At 48.8% G+C, this 20,149-nt stretch overlaps 2 protein-coding genes across 2 annotated transcripts; both read left to right on the top strand.

Moving 5' to 3' along the window:
* Nucleotides 1-331: 331 nt before the first annotated feature.
* Nucleotides 332-4,637, top strand: PGP (phosphoglycolate phosphatase). The gene is made up of 2 exons (XM_063315020.1): nt 332-969; nt 2,516-4,637. Exons 1-2 carry the CDS (start codon nt 354-356, stop codon nt 2,839-2,841), a joined length of 942 nt encoding a protein of 313 aa, XP_063171090.1. The 5' UTR covers nt 332-353; the 3' UTR covers nt 2,842-4,637.
* An 8,069-nt stretch (nt 4,638-12,706) lies between these two features.
* On the top strand, nt 12,707-20,105 carry BRICD5 (BRICHOS domain containing 5). Its single transcript, XM_063315102.1, has 6 exons — nt 12,707-12,751; nt 13,647-13,778; nt 15,837-15,989; nt 16,775-16,882; nt 18,764-18,917; nt 19,892-20,105. Exons 1-6 carry the CDS (start codon nt 12,707-12,709, stop codon nt 19,984-19,986), a joined length of 687 nt encoding a protein of 228 aa, XP_063171172.1. The 3' UTR covers nt 19,987-20,105.
* Nucleotides 20,106-20,149: the final 44 nt, after the last annotated feature.

Raw genomic sequence — 20,149 nt, 5'->3', positions numbered from 1 at the left:
CGCGGGGAGGCGGGACTGCTTGAGCCTCGTCGCGGCCTCGGCGGGCAGGCGCGGCTGGGAAGGCCGTCAGCCAACGGGAGCGCTCGGACGGCCTGTCAGCTCACCTACTGGGGCGGGACCTCCCTGGCGTCACGGCCAAAGGGCGGCGAGGGCGGAACGGCTCCCCTTCGTTCGGCCAACAGACGCGCGTCCCTCTCACTGCAGCCAATGAGCGGGCCGGATCCGGTTTCCGGAGGCGGGTGGGGCTGCGCCCAGACCGCCGCGCGGGGGCGGGGCGCCCCGCCCCCCGGCCAATCAGTGCAGCCGAGGCCGCGAGGCGCTGAAGCGCGTGCCCGCCCGCCCGCCGTCCCGCGATGGCGGCGAAGGAGTGCCGGCGGCTGGACGCGGCGCTGGCGCGGCAGGTGCTGGCCGAGGCCGAGGCGGTGCTCTTCGACTGCGACGGCGTGCTGTGGCGCGGCGAGGCGGCGCTGCCCGGCGCGGCGGAGGCGCTGCGGCGGCTGGAGGCGCGCGGCGCGAAGCGGCTCTGCTACGTGACCAACAACTCCTCGCGGACGCGCCAGGCCTACACGGAGAAGCTGCGGCGGCTGGGCTTCCCGCCGGCGCTGCCGGGCCAGGTCTTCGGCTCCGCCTACTGCGCCGCGCGCCACCTGAGCCGCGCGCTCCCGCCCGGCGGCGCCGCCTACGTGCTGGGCGGGCCGGCGCTGAGCGCGGAGCTGGAGGCGCTGGGCGTGGCGCACCTGGGCGTCGGCCCCGCCCCCGAGCCCGGCTCCGCCCACTTCGGCGCGCGCGCCCCGCTCGACCCCGCCGTGCGCGCCGTGGTGGTGGGCTTCGACGAGCACTTCAGCTACGGCAAGCTCTGCCTGGCGCTGCGCTACCTGCTGCGCGGGGACCGCGACGGCCGGGGCTGCCTCCTGGTGGGCACCAACCGCGACAACCGCCTCCCGCTCGAGGGCGGCAGCGCCGTGCCCGGTACGTGCCGCGGGGCTCGGGCGCCTGGGGCCGGCCGGTCGCTGCAGCGGTCCCCGCCGCAAGCCGGCTCGCCGCGGTGCGGGCCCGCTGCCCAGCAGCGCCCCGCCTTCGGAGTGCCATGCGCCGCTGGCCTCTGCCGCCCCCTGACAGCGCGGAAGGCGGGTGGGAGCGGGGCCGGGCGGCTCTCGGACCCGGGAGCTGCCTTTGCCGCCACTAACTTTCTCGGGCTCTGCAACTCGCGTCCCTTGCCTGCCCCGCCGCCCCGGAGAATCTTGGGGTTGAGCCGCTGGCCTGTACGCTAAACCTCTTTCAGCGTAACTGTGACGGCCACGGGAGATGCATAACGATCTATAGAGAAATAACGATCTTGTATTAATGACACTGGGGAATGGAGTTCCCTTCTCAAAATGGTGCTGGTGGAGGCCCCACACAGCGCCCCCCCACCCCTGGTCCAAGCAGTAAAGCCCCATTCTCTGGCCCTGGATTAAGGCCATGTATATTTAGAGTGATAATCATTCGTTACTACTTTTTAATTTATTTACATCCTGCCTTTCCATCCAATGTGGATGAGGTTCTGGTACTGATACTCAAATATAAGTAATTACATGCAATTTAGAAAGGTCTTTTGATCTGGTAGATGGGACATTTAACACGTTATCTTGCCCCACTTCCACCATTAGGTAGATGTAAAACGTTCCATGCGTGGCTGGGAAACGGAGAGTGGCAGGCACATGGGGAAATTATTGGCAGCAGCTAACGGAGGGCAGGGAAAGAAAGAAAGGTGCTGGGAAGATCAGTTGATGGGCTGGCATGTAGGTCATTCAGAGCAGGAGGGGAGCGGGGAGGCACCAGACCGCTTAGATTTTGTTTTAGCAGAAACTCGGAACAAACACAATGTCCTAGGTTCTCCCAGACCAGAGTTCACCCAGAACTTGCCAAATGCAGTGTGTTTATTTCAGGTTCAGAATTCCTTTTCCATTTCATGTACACATGCCCTTTTTCCCCCTAGGATAATATCGCATGACAGAAGTGGTGTTCTGTCCACAGAAACTTACGTTACGATAAATTCTGTAGTCCTGAAGCCTGTTTGTGCATTGCATTATGGCTTTACGTGGCTCAGTTGATGTTTGGAACGATAATTGGGTCACATCTTACATATGGTTTCCTTCGGGTGTTGCTCATCACTCCCTGGAACCTGGGATGTGCTGGCTTTGGATCTGAAGCTGAAATCCTTCAGAGCACATGGGGGAACCTCCATAAAGCTGCACCTTTTCTGGGATTGCATGACAGCCATGCAACCCAGCAAAACAAAAGCTTGAGCGGAGGTGATGCCAGCAAGTTGTTTCGGAGTGGGTGGTTTCAACTGCACACCGAAGGTGCGGGACATCCCCAGTTGGGACCATATCGCTGGGGGTTCTTTTTTCCCCATCAGAGACTGAAGACCAAGTCTCATGGCGCGTTCCAGGTTTGCACTAGTTCTTCCCTGCAGCACAAACCCACCACTCTCCCTGTTGGTGGCTTCATTTTTTTTCCTTTCTTCCTTTAGGGACTGGCTGCCTTGTCAAAGCAGTGGAGACTGCCGCAGAGCGCGAAGCATTCATTGTTGGCAAGCCCAGCCGCTTCATGTTTGAGTGTGTGGCCAGCGAGTTTAAGATTAACCCTGCTCACACCATCATGGTCGGTGACCGCCTGGACACAGACATCCTCATGGGCAACAACTGCGGCCTGACAACCCTCCTCACTCTCACCGGGGTCACTACACTGGATGAGGTTAAAAGCCACCTAAGCAGTGACTGTCCTGAGCGCAAAAGTCTAGTCCCCGATTACTATGTTGATAGCATAGCTGACCTCCTCCCTGCTCTCACAGACTGAGAAACGGGAATGTTCCCGCTCTTAAAAGGCATTTCTTCACCCCATGCCAGCCTTGGTCTCTTCAGGCTGGAAATATTTCCTCAGTTCCTGCAGTGCACACAATTGCTGCTTGCAAAAGTAAAATGATTTTAGTGTGTAACTTTCCAATTGAGTTCTCTGTTTACAAATTCCTCTTAAAAATGCACTTTGAAGGGGAGAGGGAGAAGTATGTGTCTACCAGCTTTCAGATGCTATAAAGCATCAGCTGTGTCCTAGAATGTCTGCTGTTCAGGTATCAGGGTGGGGTCTTGCTCAGCGGAGTTGAAGAGGACTGAGCAGGCCTCTGTTTAAACCTTGCACTATGGTGTTTTGTGATGCAATCTTCAGAGATTCAGGGAATTGAGCAGTTTAAGGGCAGCTGCTCTTGTGTCTCAGACTTGATTTTAAGATTGGTTTTTATGAGCACTGAAGTCTTAGAGAGCCTGGTTCAGATGCAATTTCAAGGGAATGGAAATCACTGTGTATCCATTGGTAATGTTTTTGCTCCTTCTCACTTGCGTTTGCACTGCTTTATGTGCAAAACAAGAATTATACCTTCACTCTTCATATGTACCTCTGGGATGTTACACAAAGAACTTCTGATTCTGATACCGATTTTAAAAGTGAATTGTGTATTGAAAATTGGTTTTGTTGGTCAAGAAGCGTGTAACAAAAGGCCATCAATCAGAAATGCACACAATTCACCAGATTGAATCATGCTTGAATTACTTGATTAATGTCAGGATAGACTGCTGAGCTCATTTGTGGTGGGAACTCTTCATGGCAACAGTGAACTTGCTAGCATTTTGTTCTTCAGTGGGATTCCTGTGTCATAAATAGAATGCAGGTGGGGTTTTTTTTTTCCTGAAGCCATTTTGGAGTCAATGTTGATGAAGCAGCTACATTAACATATTTAGTGCTTCCTGTTGGAGTCTTGTGAGTTGATGGTAGGACATAAGAAAAATCCTTTGCAGGTCTATCTTGGCACTTGCTGAGAACAGGTGTACAAGCCATTTTGCCATGCCGGTCTGCAGTAAACGTGATCGCACTTTTCATGTGCTCAGGTAGTTTTCCTTACGCAGAATTAGTTGCCAGGTCGTCTGTCATCTTTAAAAATTTAAGTATGTAGACATAAAGAGTTTTTTAAAAACCTTTTGGGAACCAGGGAAAGGTATTTCTTTTTTTGTTTCAAATATATTTCAACGAGTTGTCATGCGTGGGCAGCATTTTCAGTATTGAAGGTGCTTGAAATTTCTCACTTTTTCATACAGCAATAATTGTGTTGTCTACAGTGGAAGACATTCTATGATTATAAATTACGTTAATCTCTCAACCTCTTTTGAAGCGCTAAAAGGTAGATTGTTACAAATTTTTTCTTGTAATGTCTCCAAAAAGAATTTTTCTCTTTTCTCTTTTAGGTTTATCAGCTTCTCATTTGTAAGTCTAAAGATTTTTTGATCATGTAATTTTTCCACTTTTGATTATGTAAACTGTTTATTTCTGTTTGAACCAACTTAAAAAGAATGGATCTCTTTTGGGGGGATTTGTGCTTATGCAGTTCCAGAGAGATTCAGGAATGTGTCAAATCTGTATTAAATGCTTAGATCCTCAGAGCAGTTGCTCAAGTGTGCTTGCCACGAAGTGGAACCTGCCACCTGTTTTCAATGTATCTGCCTTTCTTACAAAGCTGCACTGTAAAAATACCAAGCAGACCCTGTAAAACTGTTACATAACTTCAGTCCTGTCTTTGAATCACATTAAACTTAAGTCTTGCTTCTTTTTTGTGTGTCTGATCTTTTAATTTTACACTGAAAGAGGAATTTTTCCCTTAAGAGTATTTTAAACCAGAGACCAAGGCACAAGTACATTGACTTATAAATTGATTTTTTGACAGGTTGGGTAACAAGAGATCATGAAGCAAAGACCTGGAAGAGGGGTAGGTTGCAAAGACATGCATATTATCACTTCCATTTGATTGGTTACATCACAACTACAGTTAATTAACAACAATGCAATCAATGTGATTTGTAATATTAACATTGATTGGGTTAATGCCAATTGGCACGGCCCAGGAGGTGTGCCTTTTCTGCCATAGTGCCCGCCCTAGGGAACGTTCTCCCTTCAGAGACGAGGATGGGCCTGGCCCTGCTGGCCTTTTGTAAGTCCCTAAAGACCTGGTTCTGTGCCCAGGGTCCTGTCTCCTGGCTGTGTTAGTGACTGTCGATTGTGATATCTTCCTTAGTGGCTGTGTCTTTTAATTTTGTATTTGTGATGGGAATTGTTTTTAATTAATTTTAAGATTGTTTGCAGCCCAGAGTCACTTGTTCAGATGGGCAGCCATACAAATTGAATTAAATAAATAATGCTCATTCATATTGAAACATTAAATGAAGATAAATCATACTTTATACATAATACAGTCTTTAAGCAAAAGAGTCTTAGAGTTATAACTAAATTATTGTTTCAACATAAGGTTATCAAAAGAACCTTGATGCTAATAATTCTCAAGTACTTATGATTAGCTTGCATTCCTTACATTTTTACTTACCTTGTTAGTGTGTCATGGCTTTAGCTACACCTGAGAATTCCATGTGCCTGACTGCTTTGGGCTAAACTTGCAATATTGAGGTTTATGATTAATGCATTCCAAATTTCACCTACAAATACCCCTTTTCTGGGGCTTAAAAATATTACTTTAAAACTCCATATAAGTTTAAAATTGAGGTAATTTTATTTCTTGCTGTCTCATTTGATTGTAGACCAAAAAACCCCTCCTGAAATAAATTTGGTTTACATTTGAAACAAAGCATCCTCATCAGATATTTCCCACAAAGAAATCCAGCAATCTTTAAAGTTAAAGGGGATGAAAGAAGAGGTTTTTTTTAAATTCCCAATACCCTTAGGTTTAGAAATGGGAATGTCAACTATGAAAAACTCCAAAAACTATTTTGGGTTGAATCAAAAGCTGCACAAAAAAAAAAGTTACAGCACTTTTTGAAGCCTGGACATTTTGCTCATCTTTCCCACCTTTGTCTACATAAAAACATTTATTCTGCAATAAAGTACATGCTGCTTTTACTAAATCTAAGACTCCACAATTCTGCAAAACTGCCTTTGATAACTGATTTCATCTTAAGTTTCAGTAGAATCTAGTAATAAAAACTAATTCTAGCTTTGCTGATAGTTCATGTAGAGCCTTTTTAAGTTCTGCAACACACAGCCTAGTGAGTCTTAAAACTTGTCAAGGCCAGCCCAAGAACGAGAGTTGTTGTGAGTAATCTTATTTGAGAATATATATTCACAACTAGCATTGATGGTTTGGTAGGTTGATCATGTGCCATCAAGTCCAAGTCAACTCCTAGCAACCACATAGATACTGTAGATTTTCTCCATGACAGTCTGTCCCTAACCTGATCTTTCAAGTTCTCCAGTGGTGCACCCATCACCGCTGTAACTGAGTCCATCTACCTTGGTGTTGGTATTCTTCACTTTCTTTCCATTTGTCCCAGCATTAAAGACTTCTCAGTAGAGCTGGGTCTTCACATGTGTCCAAAATAGAAAAATTAGAGCTTGGTCATTTGTGCCTTGCGTAAGAACTCTGGACTGATTTGTTCTACTATCCATTTGTTTGTTTTCTTGGCTATTCATGGTATTCTCAGGAGTATTCTCAAACATCAAAGTTCGAAAGTGTTACTACTCTTTCTATCCTGCTTCTTTGAAGTCCAACTTTTGCTTCCATAGAGTGTCACAGGAAAAACTGTTGCTTGCATGATTCTGATCTTTGTAGATATAGACGTATCTATATCTATCTATCTATCTATCTATCTATCAAGCTTGCCACCACCCATCTCCTCTGACTGGAGGGATTCTTGGCATCTGAATATTTTTCCATGACTTTTCTACCAAGTGCTAGTCTGTAGTGTATTCCTTGAATGCTTGTTCTTTACTGTTGATGGTTGTTCCTAAAAGGCAGATGCTATGTATCACTTCAATAACTTCACTGTCAGTTCTTAGGTTAGTTGTTATACCTGTTGTCATTAGGTTGATCTCTTCACTATGCTCCTTGACTTTTATTACTAGAGCTTGCAGACCATTTGCATTTTTGGCTATCAGAGTAGCATCATCAGCCCAGTGCAGGTTATTGGTGATTCTTCCTCCAGTTTTAAAACTATGCTCATCTTCTTCCAATCCAGCTTCCCTTAATATATATTCAGCCTATAGGTTGCACAGATAAGGGGAGAGCATACAGCCTTGTCCCATTCCTTTGCTGCCTGGAGCCAGTCTGTCTCGCCATGTTCTATCCGTACTGTGGCTTCCTGACCTGTATATAAGTTTCTCATGAGGAAAAGGGGATAAGTTTCTGGGATTCCCATTTTTCTAAGCACATTCCACAATCAACACAAAGACCTTTCTATAATCAACAAGGCACATATTTACTTCTTTTTTGGTATTCTTGGGCTTCCTCAATTATCAGCAGTAATGGCTCGTGTTCCTTGTCCTTTCTAAAGCCGATTTAAACATCTGGCATCTCCTTTTCTATGCAGGACTTTAATCTGCACTGGATGATCTGAGGCATTATTTTGCTAGCACGTGACAAAACGTGTTGATGTGCTTTACACCAAACAATAGTATCCTTGGAAGGCAATAACAAAGCTTGCGATACTGAATAGCGTGAGAATAAAAGAAGCATGGGAGATGGAAGTTCCAGATGAAGTTAGGAACTTTCTCTCCCTCCAAAGAGCATCAAATGAATTACAAACTCCATGAGTGTATTTTGAGTCAGTAAAAATAGTAAAAGCTTGGCCAAATGCCAAGTCACAGCCCCTGAGAGTCCAACAAGTTCAACTGCTGGAGCAGAACATACCTCCAGCAAGGCGAAAGGTTCCCAAACTGCATGAGAAGGACATACAGAATATCTGGCACACAATTTTCTGATTTTACCTTGGAGACAACGGCCATCGGAAAGAAAGAATCAAGTCCAGATTATCCAAAGGGGTATCAAATGGTCTGGACCTCGAGACAGAAGCTCAGAACAAAGAGAAATACAGTCTTGTGGCAATTCATGTGGAGTGCCTGGAAGAAAAATAGGATTCAAGGGTAGACAAGAAATTAATATTGTTAGTGGCCAACAAAATAACTTGTGGCGAACAGCCTTTCTGGAAAGAAATCCTGTACGTATTTCCCAATAAGCTATGCGTGAGGCCACCGTCCCATCACTGTACTGAGCGACTTATCAATCAATCCAGCAGCAGCTGCGGTAGCCCTCAGGGTGGACGGCCCCTTGGCCACCAGATCTAGTCCCCGAGGATCCCAGGCAATAGGCTGAGGCTACAGGCCACTTGGTGGTGAAATAAAAGTCTGTGGCATCTTGAAAACTAGCCAGCCTCCATCAGGTTTCATTCACTACTTTTTCTCACTGTGATACACTTCATACTATCCTATGACACATTATATGCTGTACACAGGTGTGCATAATTTCATTTCACCTTTCTAAAATAGTTTGCACATGCTTTCCAATAAAGATGTCCAATTTTGTAGATGAGAAGCCTTAATGACATACACATGACTTCTCACAGCAGTGTTATATTTAGTGATAGGTTCTTCTGTGTTTCATGGAGCTTATGGCCACAGGGTTCAGGGCCACAGCTGGAATCTGCATCTGGATAAAGCCAGACCAGCAGCGCAGTGGGCCAGAGCTTGAGCTGTATTGCGAAAGGCTCCAGGTGTCAACTTTCCTCTCCCTGAAACCCTCTGTTTTTTATCCATATTGGCACCACCTTCTGGCCTGAGGAATTATTATTATTAGTTAAATTTATATTACCGCCCATCTCCCCCAATGGAGGACTCTGGGCAGTTTACAATAAAAGCAATAATAAAAACATCTAAAGCTCAATCACAATCTAAAAACATAAATAAGATAAACAGATATAAAACCCAAGAGGAGATGGAATCACATTCAATAGGGGGGGCTATGGTGCCAACCATCCCCAGGTGGAGCTGTTACCTTTCCCATCCCAAGCAAGGCGGCAGAACCAGGTCTTCAAATTCTTCCAGAAGGCCAGGAGCAAGGAAACCCGTCTCAACTCAAGGGGCAGGATATTCCAAAGGGTGGGCACCACTGCAGAGAAGGTCCACCGCCAGATGAAATTCCTTTGCTGATGGGGTCTGTAGCATGCCCTCTCTGCCTGACCGGGTGGGGCGGGTCGATGTTATGGGGATGAGATGGTCCCTCAGATAACCCGGTCCCATGCCACGTAGGGCTTTAAAGGTGATAACCAACACCTTGAATTGGACGCGGAAGCAAACTGGTACCCAGTGCAGCTCATGTAACAGTGGTGCCACGTGTGCTGATTTTACAGCACCAACAACTGTCCGTGCAGCCGCATTCTGGGCCAGCTGAAGCTTCCAGTTACTTTTCAAGGGTAGCCCCATGTAGAGCGTGTCACAATAGTCTATATGAGAGATGACAAGGGCACGGGTGACTGTTCGAAGGGCATCTCGATCCAGGAATGGGCGTAGCTGGCGCACCACCCGGAGATGTGCAAAGGCCCTCCTGGCCATGACTTCCACCTGCTCTTCAAGCAGGAGCCATGAGTCCAGGAGGACCCCCAGGTTCCGCACTGGTTCCGAATGGGGCAGTGCCACCCCATCCAGAACCAAAGATGACAACTTCCTGGGAACCGAGGGGCCATCAATCCACAGCCAGTCCATCTTACCAGGGTTCAGTTGAAGCCTGTTGTTCCCCATTCAGGCCCCCACAGCCCCCAGGCACTTGGAGAGGGTGGCAACTGCATCACTTGCTTCACCCAGGATGGAGATATATAACTGGGTATCATCAGTATATTGATGATACCTCATCTCATGGTGGTGGTTGATCTCACCCAGCAGTTTCATGTAGATGTTGAAAGGGAGAGGAGAGAGAACCAAACCCTGCAGCACCCCACAATGGAGGAGTCGAGGGTCGGATCTCTCCTCTCCTATCACCAATTGGGTATGGCCCTGGAAGGAGGTGAACCAGCGCAAAACTACACCGCCCACCCAACTCCCTGAGCCGCCCCAAAAGGATACCACAGTCGATGGTATCGAAAGCCGCTGAGAGGATTAGCCGCTGTTTGAATTAGCAGACAGGCAGCTGAAGGTGGCAGTGGTAGCCTGTCCTTCTGTTCATGTATTGACTCACATGGTTCTGTGGGAACATGCATGCAAGCACACACACATGTACACACAAACATAGATCAATTTGGATTCATGCATAAGAAACTGCTGTGTTCTTTGGGTTCAAGACTCATGTAGGCATGTTCCATCTTTCACAAATGCTTTGTGAATTGCAAAATTTTAGAACGTTTTTAGTAGAGGTCATTTGGCTTTTTTAATGAACAAAAGGGAAGTCATGTCTGGTGTGCATGTGGTAGAAATAGTTCAAGGTTGTTTCCTGGTCTAGATTACATGAAATAATTATAAAACAAATCCATAAAGCTTTATACTATTTGCTGGATACCAGAAGAAAAGTTATTTGTAACTTAGAAATGGCCTGTTTCACTGATAGTATATCCATTATCATATTACAAATTGTAGATTTAAATGTGCTGGAAACACAATCAGTAGCAAGACAATTATACATTTTCCACAGGTCTTTTGTTCCCTTCCCCTTTTAAGCTCCAATGGACTGTTTTACGTCCTTGTTTGTTCTGCTTAGTTTGCGTGTGGTATCAGGCTAAAACAAACTGAAGTGAAGAATGGACGTAAACAGAATGGAGGGCTGAGGTCCGGTTCTCCAACTCTGATGTGTCAGTGCAATGAGCATATTATCACAAGGGTCTTGTGGGGGGCCGGAATGCCCATAGATGTTGCAGAGGTGGTCAAGCTCAAAAAATAAAGGGGGGGGGGCTAACTTCCCCAAGAAATCCGTAGTTCTCCAAGATGAAGTGATTTCTCCACTACTCCGCTGCAGGGCTGTTTTTCTACAGGGATTCCCTATCTTCTACTGCTACATTAGGTGTCATCACATTGATGTCCTAAGATTATGTCCTGATGTTAACTAGAGGGACCGCAGAGCTCATCTTTTCAGCCACAACAAAGCAAAGACTGGAGGGTTATTGGCCGAGGGAACCATGCCCAGTTTTGACCTTGCGCTGTGATGTGCAAAAATATGCTTGTCTGAAGGTAAAGAATGAGCAGGCTTGGTATAAAAGCATTCCTCTCCTCCACCCTGCCTCTTTTTATCAGTGGGTCTCAAGAAGGAGGAAAGCTGGTGTGATCTTTTGCCAAGTATAATCGCTAGGTAACAGAAGATGGCAGGTGTTCCACAGAAGGATGGGAAATGAGGACAAGCCCATGTGGCCCAGATCTTGGGACAAGCTTGCCCTGGAATCTCCTGAGTCCTGTAGCAGATCACCGAGGAACGTGGAGAGCTGACCAGGTCCTGCTGGGGGTTTACTTGGTGTGCATGCAGGAGTCTGAATGGATAGCTTTCTGCACAATGGGAACATGGCGAGGAGCTTTGGGTTTGCATCACTGCGTTTTCAAGTCCAGCCAAGGGGCACCTGGAGCTGACCTGTGGCTGATCTTGAAAAACCTTAGTAGGGTTTTTAAATGTTTTTAAACTAAGGGTTTTTAATATAGGGGTTATATTAGACAAAAGGCAAAGCTGTGAGCTAGATGGGGAAATAAAAATAATCTTGGAACAAGACAAGCCACTTCCATATTGCTGCCACGATAGCTACATTTTGTGCCACAGACATAACCAGGAACGAAGGAGCCTTTTACATTTTCAAAGGAAAAAGACTCAGCTGTTCTTTTTCTCAAATCTGTAAATGTAGCGCTTTCCCCCCAAGAGTCTTGCAATCTTGAAGGAGGTGGTGGTGGGAGAACAGGAAGAGGAAGGGTAGACATGGGGAAATGAAGCGAGGCAACTGTTTCACAACAAACATGCTTTTGTGACATATTGACTGCATTCACACAACTTTCTCAACTTGGTCGATGAATTATCCCAATACACTTAACTCAATTTTCACAATATACTAAACCATAAGCTAATCAAATGGGGCAGGTTCATCCTTCATGCAAACCATTTGAAACAAATCATCAAACAAATAAGCTCAGCACCTCATGAAAATGGGCCTACCAAAAAAAAAAAAAAAACTTCAGGGAGAAAACTATTTACTTTTAAATAATTATCTGATGAGTTCTTATCCCTGACATTTCAGAACTATGCACATTGTTTTGCGCATTGAAAAGCAAGCAAGTAAAGATGGGGGGAGCAAATAGCATCTCTCCAGATGCAGATGCAGATGAAGAGAAGGCTCTGGAGTTGGTGGGCAAGCAGGGTGATCACTCCCCCCCAACCTTTGCTATCTGGGCCTGCAGGGGGTGAGTGGGCTGGCAGACATGTGCTCTTTCTTCCCCATCCAGGTTCCCTTCTTACAAGAAAGGACTGCGGAGGCCTGGAACATCTGCCAGCATGCAAGGTCCTTGACACAAAGCCCTCAATTGTGCTCCCATGAATGCCTTGGCTGTCTCTCCGGGCATGGCAGGGAAAGCATCACTGGGGCCCGGCCAGCATCTCTCTGCAGCCCCCTTCCCTCCCACCCATTAGGTAGTCTAGTTTCACCTCCACATGCCTCTGCCCAGGCTGAGAATCCAGGGACACCATTCACCTGGCCCTCAGGGGCACATTCTTGAGTTTCCAGCTGGGAGCTCTGGAAATGCAGAGCCTCGACTCAGTCAGAGGAGAGGGAGAGGAGCAGGCAAGGGTGGCGTCAAGAATGGAGCAGCAGGCCGTGGCCCACACTACCCTCTCTCCAGTAAGTAGCCTTCCCTTCCCACCTCACTTGCCCCAGGGCGGGCCATGGTCCTGACCCTGTCCGTGAATGAGAGTCCCATCTTAATGGCGGTGGGCACTTTTATGCACCAAATGGTTTGGACCTGCTGGAAGCCATGGGCTCTATGGAGGGGCTGGCTGGACATTGCTCTGGGGGAGGGAAGGATGTTCCTTAAGTGATGGCTCTTCTACCGCTCCTGTGTCCAGCACCATTCAGTAGGCCTCCCGGTTGAGAACTCAGGAACCTGCTCAGATCTCCTTTCCCCACATAGAGAACCATCTTGGAGGCATCTGACATAATGTCCCATAAAGGATTAATCTACTCTGGTCTTCCGCAACCAGATGTCTTGGTCTGGCTGGTCCATCACATCTGGAAGGGACCCAGTTGGAGAACCTGAAGGTAGGGCTTTGTGAATAGGTGCTGTAGGATGAGGGCCCTATTCTGAGAGGCAAGTCCCATATTAATCCTTTATTAGAAAAGATCACCCAGGTAATTGTCTTCTTTGCTGTAAGTATTATATATCCTTTGTACATATATATTTTTGCAGAACAATTTGATCACCAAAATAAACCAATCAGATGCTTTATTTTCTAGGGATACGTGAAGATGATTGTACGATGTATAGATTAGCTACTGTATAGGCTACGGCCAAAACAGTTGGGACAAATTTCTGTAATTTTAGGAAATGTCCATAGCTTTTGGAAACTCACTGATCAAGCAGTGGAGCTAAAGATTATCTTAAATTAATATTGATCAATTTATCATATTTTTATATGATAAACCTGTAACCACTTCCAATCCACCACTGTGCTTTTCATATAGCTCAAGAATGTGTGTGTAATACCCTAAATACATAAGCAGCTTTGCCCCACCCCCCAAAGAATGCCGCTACACGTGATGGCCACCGATGAGCCACTGAGGGAATCCCGGTGCTTTTGAGGATCGGTCTCCCTTTCTGCCGTCTAGGAAAGGGCTGCCCCAGCAGAATCCCGAAGCCCTTCCAGGATATTTGGGGCCACCCTCTCTACCATTTTGACCTGTGGAATTATCTGCATCACCGTGGCAGCAACCGTCAGCTTCTCCCAGGCTTCGCCCAAGGTAAGACGTTGCCTTAAGCCAGAATGCTGCTATCCGCCGCTCCCCGTTCCTTGCAGGGGTAGCTGAAAACTTTCCATCCATCTGAACAAGATAAGGCTGCAACCCTACAAAGACTGGGCTGGACGTCACCACATTCCGTGTGAATAACAGAAAACGGGTGGAATTGTTTCTGTTGCTTAAAAGCCTAGCTGAAAGAAGAAGAAAAACCTTTTCTTCCTTTATCTCCCACAGATAATTCGCCACAGTTCTAAATTGTATGAATTCTATTTTTTTCTACCAAATCACACTGATAATGCTAGAGGTACATCTACCTTCATAGGAAAAGATCATAGAACCCGAGAGTCGGGAGGGGCTTTTGAGGCCATCAAGTCCAATCCTCTGCTCAGGGCAGGAACCCAAATCCAGACATCCCAGACAAAGGGCCTTCGCTGAAGGGGGAGAACTTGGGGGTCCTCTTGGGCTCACAGCTCTTGCTCAAGGGGCGGGTGGCAGCTGTGACTCTTGCACAGACCCACCCTGTGCACCAGTCGCCTCTTTTCTGGATTGTGAGGCTCCACTCGCAGTCACTCACCTCAGTCACCTCTCCTTTTGGGGTTGCCCTGGAAGAATATTTGGAGCTGCAACTGGTCCAGAACGGAGCAGAGCCAGCCATTTTGGATGTGTCATGATATACTCACACAGCACTATGCTGGCTCCTAGGGAGCTTCTGAGTGCAATTCAAGCTGCTAGTTATCATTTCTATAGAGCCCCGCGTGGTTATTTGCCTGCCTGCCTGCCTGCCTCTAGTGGTCTCTGACCACCCCCCTGCCCCACTGGATCCAACACGGTGGGCGTGTTCCAGGTCCCTTCCATTAAGCAGTGACATCTTGTGGGACTCAGGAGACGTGCCCGCTTTGCAGTGGTGCCTGCCCTGCCCTGAGATTTGGGAGGCCCCAACCCTTGTGGCCTGCCTTAAAGCCATATAACCTGGTGTCTCCCTCAAGCATTGGGTCCAGAGGGCTGCCTGTTGTCTGTCTGTCTGTTACTGATCAGTAAGATGGAAGAGGTTTATTTGGTTGCCTGGCTCACTGTATATTGACTGTTGTAACTTTTTAATTATTTTGGATTATTGTTGTTTTTATTTTATTTACTGCTCAGAGTCACTGCAGGGTGTTAGATGGCCATATAAATTAAGTGCAATTTGGATCAAAAAAAAGTGAGGGAGGAATATGGGCAGCCTGCTTAGAAGAATCCACCTTTGCACAATCACTGCCTTCAGTCTTGGCTCCAAAAAGAAAAAAACCTCCATGGATCAAGCAACTCCATCCGCTTTACAAAAATGAAATGAACAAGAAAAGTCTATTACAGTGTAGAAAGAACAATTTTAGGAGACAGCTGGTGAACAACGGAAGTACCAGACAGAATTTCTCAATACAGTCAAAATCAATGTGCTCTTTCCACATTGACTCAAATGAAAAAAATATACCACTTTTTAAAAACGGATGATTGAAACTCTGATGGAAGTACTGATCAGATATAAAAAACAACATAAATTCAGGATAATTAAGAAAGCATCTCCAAGTCATGGATTTCTGGATTGGCTTTATTTCTGTCAGAGTCTTTGCTTCCTTTAAAAAAGTAAAGAAAATTTTCTATAAGGGCTATTACATTAATATGAGAGCCAGCTTGGTGTGGCGGTTAAGGCACCAGGCTAGTGAGTTCCAGTCCCGCCTTGGGCACCAAGCCAGCTGGGTGACCTTGGGCCAGTCCCTCCCCCTCAGCCCTAAGAAGGGGGCAGCACTGACTCATTGGCACAAAAATAAAACTACATTAATAACCAAGTGCAACCAGTCGAACCAAGTTGGTGCCTACACTCTACAGACTCAATGGCTACCTTGGGCCAGGTTCAGATCCCTTGGGAAAAACCAGCTGGCAAACCAGTCCCAAGCCACATTTGCCACATTGCCATAAAAGACCTGGGGAGGGCAGGGACAGGTGATGTACAAAGAAATGGGGCTGGCGCTGGCGGGTAGCCTGATGCAACCTGCTGAACTCCTCCCCATGTGGGTGTCCTCATAGCCTCTTTTGCAGGTAATCCGGTTAAACCTCCAGGATCGCCTGGGATCCTTGATGAACCAGTCGGTGGTTGTCAGCAAGGCCGAGAAGACCATCATCTACCACGTCATGTCTTCCAGTAACCAGACAACAGCCGTCTTGTTTGACTGCAAGAATGTGAGCCCATGGACCCTCCGGGTTGCCTTTCCTAATTGAAGGGGAGCATGAGTGTAAAGCACACTTTGGTGGGAGGGGGCAGGGGGAGTGTGCAGACAATGATGTGCCAGAAAAGACACTTCTGCAGTGCAACCACTGGGCTGCCCTGGCCAAGCCATGTTCGCGCCACTAGCATGAAAGGGAAATGATTGTGTCTACCTCACAGGGATGTGGGAAGATGGAAGAGGCAAGGTTTGTGAACAGCTGGGTCTTTGCTGCTACAGCAATTTTTAGGAATGGAAGATGAGATGTGAAAGGTGATGCTCCATTCTGCCACAAACGCCACACACACGGGTTCAATTCTGTGCTGGCGGCCAGCTTTAGGCCAGTGGGGGGGGCAGTTAACTGCTGCCAGCCCCCTCCTCAGAAGGCAAAAAACTGCTCATCACATCCCCACCCTGGGGCAGGAGCACACACTGGGCGATCCAGTTGGGGCTCTGCTCTGACAGATACCCCTGACCCACCCAGAACCCGGGAGGATCCCAAAAGCCTTTTCCTGCTCTTTAACCCATCCCACCCCCTTCAGCTTATTTGAAGGGCAGAGATGCGGAGACTTCTGGTCTCCAGTCAGGCTTCCTGGAAGGTCTCTTGTTCTCGCTGTTTCTCTCCTGGGGCAAGTGAACCTCAGCAGGCACAGGTGGGCCCTTGGCATGACAGGAAAGGGCGCCAAGGGTAGACCGACCTCTGGTGTAATCCAACTGGGTGACTTTAGTGGACCTCGTGCGTTGCCCGGCTCCTTTGCGCAGGGTTACGTCTGCTACAAGCCATCAGGGCAGAGCAACTGTTACCTGAAGAGGATGGATGCCCGGGATCAGGATGCTGCCCAGGCGTCCTTCGACCTGTCAGAGCACAAGGTGAGCGCCCACAACAGCCGGGGAAGAATCCCGCCTCATCCTCATTCCCTCTCTCTCTCTCTCTCGCGGGGGCTGCTCTCCCAGTGTAAGGAGCCTTTCTTGCCAGGCAGCCCTGGCAACGGGGGAGGGTGACTCTTCAAATTTCCATCTAGCCTCTGCGGGGCAGCAAGTAGAGGAAGGCTGACGTAGCTGAAGGGCATAAGGCAACCAAATCACTTTTCCTCTCCAGAATAAAATTCGTCACTCCCTTGATCAGTTATGACTCGCCGCAATTGCGGATCCAGCTCTAGGCAGCATAAACAAACCATTAAACCCGGCTGCTGCTGCGGAGATTTCCCAATAACCGTCAAAGCAAAATGGCCCCCATGTGCAGGAGCAGTGTATCTCTGAATATCAGCGGCTTGTTCCTAGGAACAAGGCAGGAGGCCCACAGTTGCATCAGGACTTGTTTAGCAACCTATTGCTGGAAACCAGACAAGCTGGTGGCTTCAGTTCCCTCATCCTCTTTCCTGGTCTTGTGAGGCACTCTTAACGCTCTCGAGGGCGTGCTGTCACCTCTGTTCAAAGCAAAATTTTCAAGAGGTGCTTGAAATCCAAAGAGGCCATTGGAAGCCGCCTCCTCCTGAATCAGCCATTGTCCCTACAGCTCTCGGGCTGGCACTGGTTGCCTGGCATCTCAGGCCAGCCCCGAGCCTCAAGACAGGCTTGACTACCGGCCCTGAGGGTGTAGCCCAAGAGACTTCTGATCCAAGAGACTTACACCTGCTTGGCCCTTGTTGTGCAATTATGCGTTTCAGCACACGACCCCTATTTGCATCTTTACTGGCCATCCTGGGGGGAGACAAACTTCTGCCTCCGTGCAAAACTTTCTGCAGGGCATCCAGAGGTCAGCAACTGTCCAAAGAGTAGAAGTGCAATTTCTTGCCACTTTTCAAAACGGAAGCAAAGGGGGGAAGGGGTCTTGGTCTGCCAGTGGGCTTAATGCGCTCTTAAAAATCCCTTCGCAACCCAAAAACTGGGTGTGAAAACCCCAACCCCACCCCTTTGCTGCTGTTCGGTGGCTCCCACCCTGCCCCCAGCCACCCACGCCTTGCTCGTTCCTGAGCTGGGATACGATGACTAATTATCCCCTAAACCAGCATAGAACCCAGAGCGATAGAATCCTGGGGGCCGGCACACTCCTTGCGGCCTTCAGGCGCCGAGAGGAGAGGGAACAAAGCTGCTTTGTCAGAAGTGCTGCTGCGGCAGAAGCCAGGGCAAGGCGCACAACCTCGAAACGAAATAGTAACTCGTCAGCCACGCTGAGGGCAGAGGTTTGGTGCTGGGAAGACAGAGGGCCCTGTTTGCTGCAAATATCAGAACGAGGCTGGGCAGCTCAAGTTTCTGCCCTGTCCGTTCAGGAGCTGGCATTCCTCACCAACGCTGCCTCCAAGCCGCCTCCAGGAGCAGGGGGGAAAGGGGACCACGGGGCACCTGCTCACCCAACCCACCCTGGGGACGGAAGCTGCTTTCCAGCTCTGGGCGGCCGCCCCAGCCGGGAGTTAGAGGAACAGCGACACCTCTAAGATCCACTCCATCCCCTTGATAGGTCCCTGCCTCTCCTCCGTTCGCAGGGCAGAGCTGCGGCCTGGCAGTGCCCCCAGGCTGCTCCGGCCCTTAAACGCTTTCCAGGGAAGCGCATGGAAACAGTGCAGGGCAGGCCTCTTGAGGGAGCGGGGCTCAGACAGAGGGCCAGGCTCCCCTAATGCCTTGGTTGCCCTTCTGGGAAGGGCTTCCCGTGGTGCAAGGGGCCTGGAGTGGAGTGGCTGGGGGAGGCAAGGGGCTGAGTGGGCAGGCTGGGCCACACCAAGGTCCCCTCACCGTCCTTTCTTTCTTCACCAGGGGGATCCACCGCTGCTTCCCAGCGATGGCACCCAGTACTACCGGGAATTCCTGGGGGTTGTGCCAGGGAGCCTGGTGCAGCCAGAGGAAGCAGGGGAGGCTGCCAGGGCCCTGTGCGAGCAGGCCCCTATCCACTGGGTTAAGAAGAAAGATGGTAAGTCGACAGGCGCAGCCATGCTAAAGCCCCCAGGGGGTCTTGGCTCCCTCTGGGCTGCAAGCGAAGGCCCTCTGGCTGAGGCCAAACCAGAACTCCTACATTCCCAACCAGCAGTGCTAATGCTAGCATTTGTTGGGAGCTGCTGGCCAGCAACATCTGGAGCCCAGCAGTTCCCTTCCCTGCTGAAGGCACAGCTGCTAAGTGCAATGAGGGTGGGTTTCATCTCTCCTCCTCACTCCATCTCCGCCTCCATCACTGGCACAGGCAGTGCGGTTGGGGCAAGAGACCAGGAGAAACGCGTTGGGACGTGGCCAGGCTTGTTTAACTGATCTAAGGTAAACCAGGCACGAGAGAGCCTGTTCGGTGCAGCAGTTGAAGGCACCAGGCTAGAAAGCAGGAGGTCATGAGTTCTAGTCCCACCTTGGGCACAAAGCTGGCTGGGTGACCCTGGGCCAGTCCCTCCCTCTCAGCCCTAGGAAGGAAGCAATGGCTAACCACTTCCGAAATCTTGCCAAGAAAACTGCACGGATCAGTCCAGGCAGTCTCCAGGAGTCAACAACGACTCCAAGGCACAAAAACAAAAATGCCAAGGCACCAACCACCTTATATTCTGAGAACGTTGCAGATGTCGGTGGGTGGAAGAAATGGGTAGAATCCAATCCAGAACCTCTGAACCCCCCTTCCCTTCCCTTCCCTCTGAATCCTCCGTGTGAAACTCACGGAAGTCAACATTACTTAGCCGAAAGGGATACCTCTCCCTCTGAAGGACGAAGAGTTGGCCAAGGGGGTTTCACAAACCTTGAGATCTAGAGGCTTTTTAAGGCCAAACGTAGCGATCCAATACGGGATTTTCCTCCAGATGAGCAACCCCCAATGCAGCCTATCCCTGCCACTATTCTAAAATCTGAATGCTTATCCGAAGATTTGCCACCCCAAATCCACCTCTCCACACACACTTGTGCTCCTCACAGATCCCCCAAAGCAGCGGCTCATCTACCTGTGCATCGACATCTGCTTCCCAAACAACATCTGCATCTCCATCTGTTTCTACTACCTTCCTGAGTGAACGGCCAAAGAGACCAACTTCCCTGGCTCGGCTCACCTGTGCTTGAACCAAAGCAGCGCCTGAAGTCACCTGTGTCCCCTTCTCCGCCCAAGCCCTTCTGCCTCCCAGGAGCGCCTGTGTTCTGAACCTGGACCAGCCAGAGGAAAAACAATTCCACTGCACA

Source organism: Candoia aspera, chromosome 14 (genome assembly GCF_035149785.1).
Source record: "Candoia aspera isolate rCanAsp1 chromosome 14, rCanAsp1.hap2, whole genome shotgun sequence".
Taxonomy (NCBI): domain Eukaryota; kingdom Metazoa; phylum Chordata; class Lepidosauria; order Squamata; family Boidae; genus Candoia; species Candoia aspera.
Note: the sequence above shows the minus strand (reverse complement) of the source record. Positions and strands in the feature narration are given on the sequence as shown.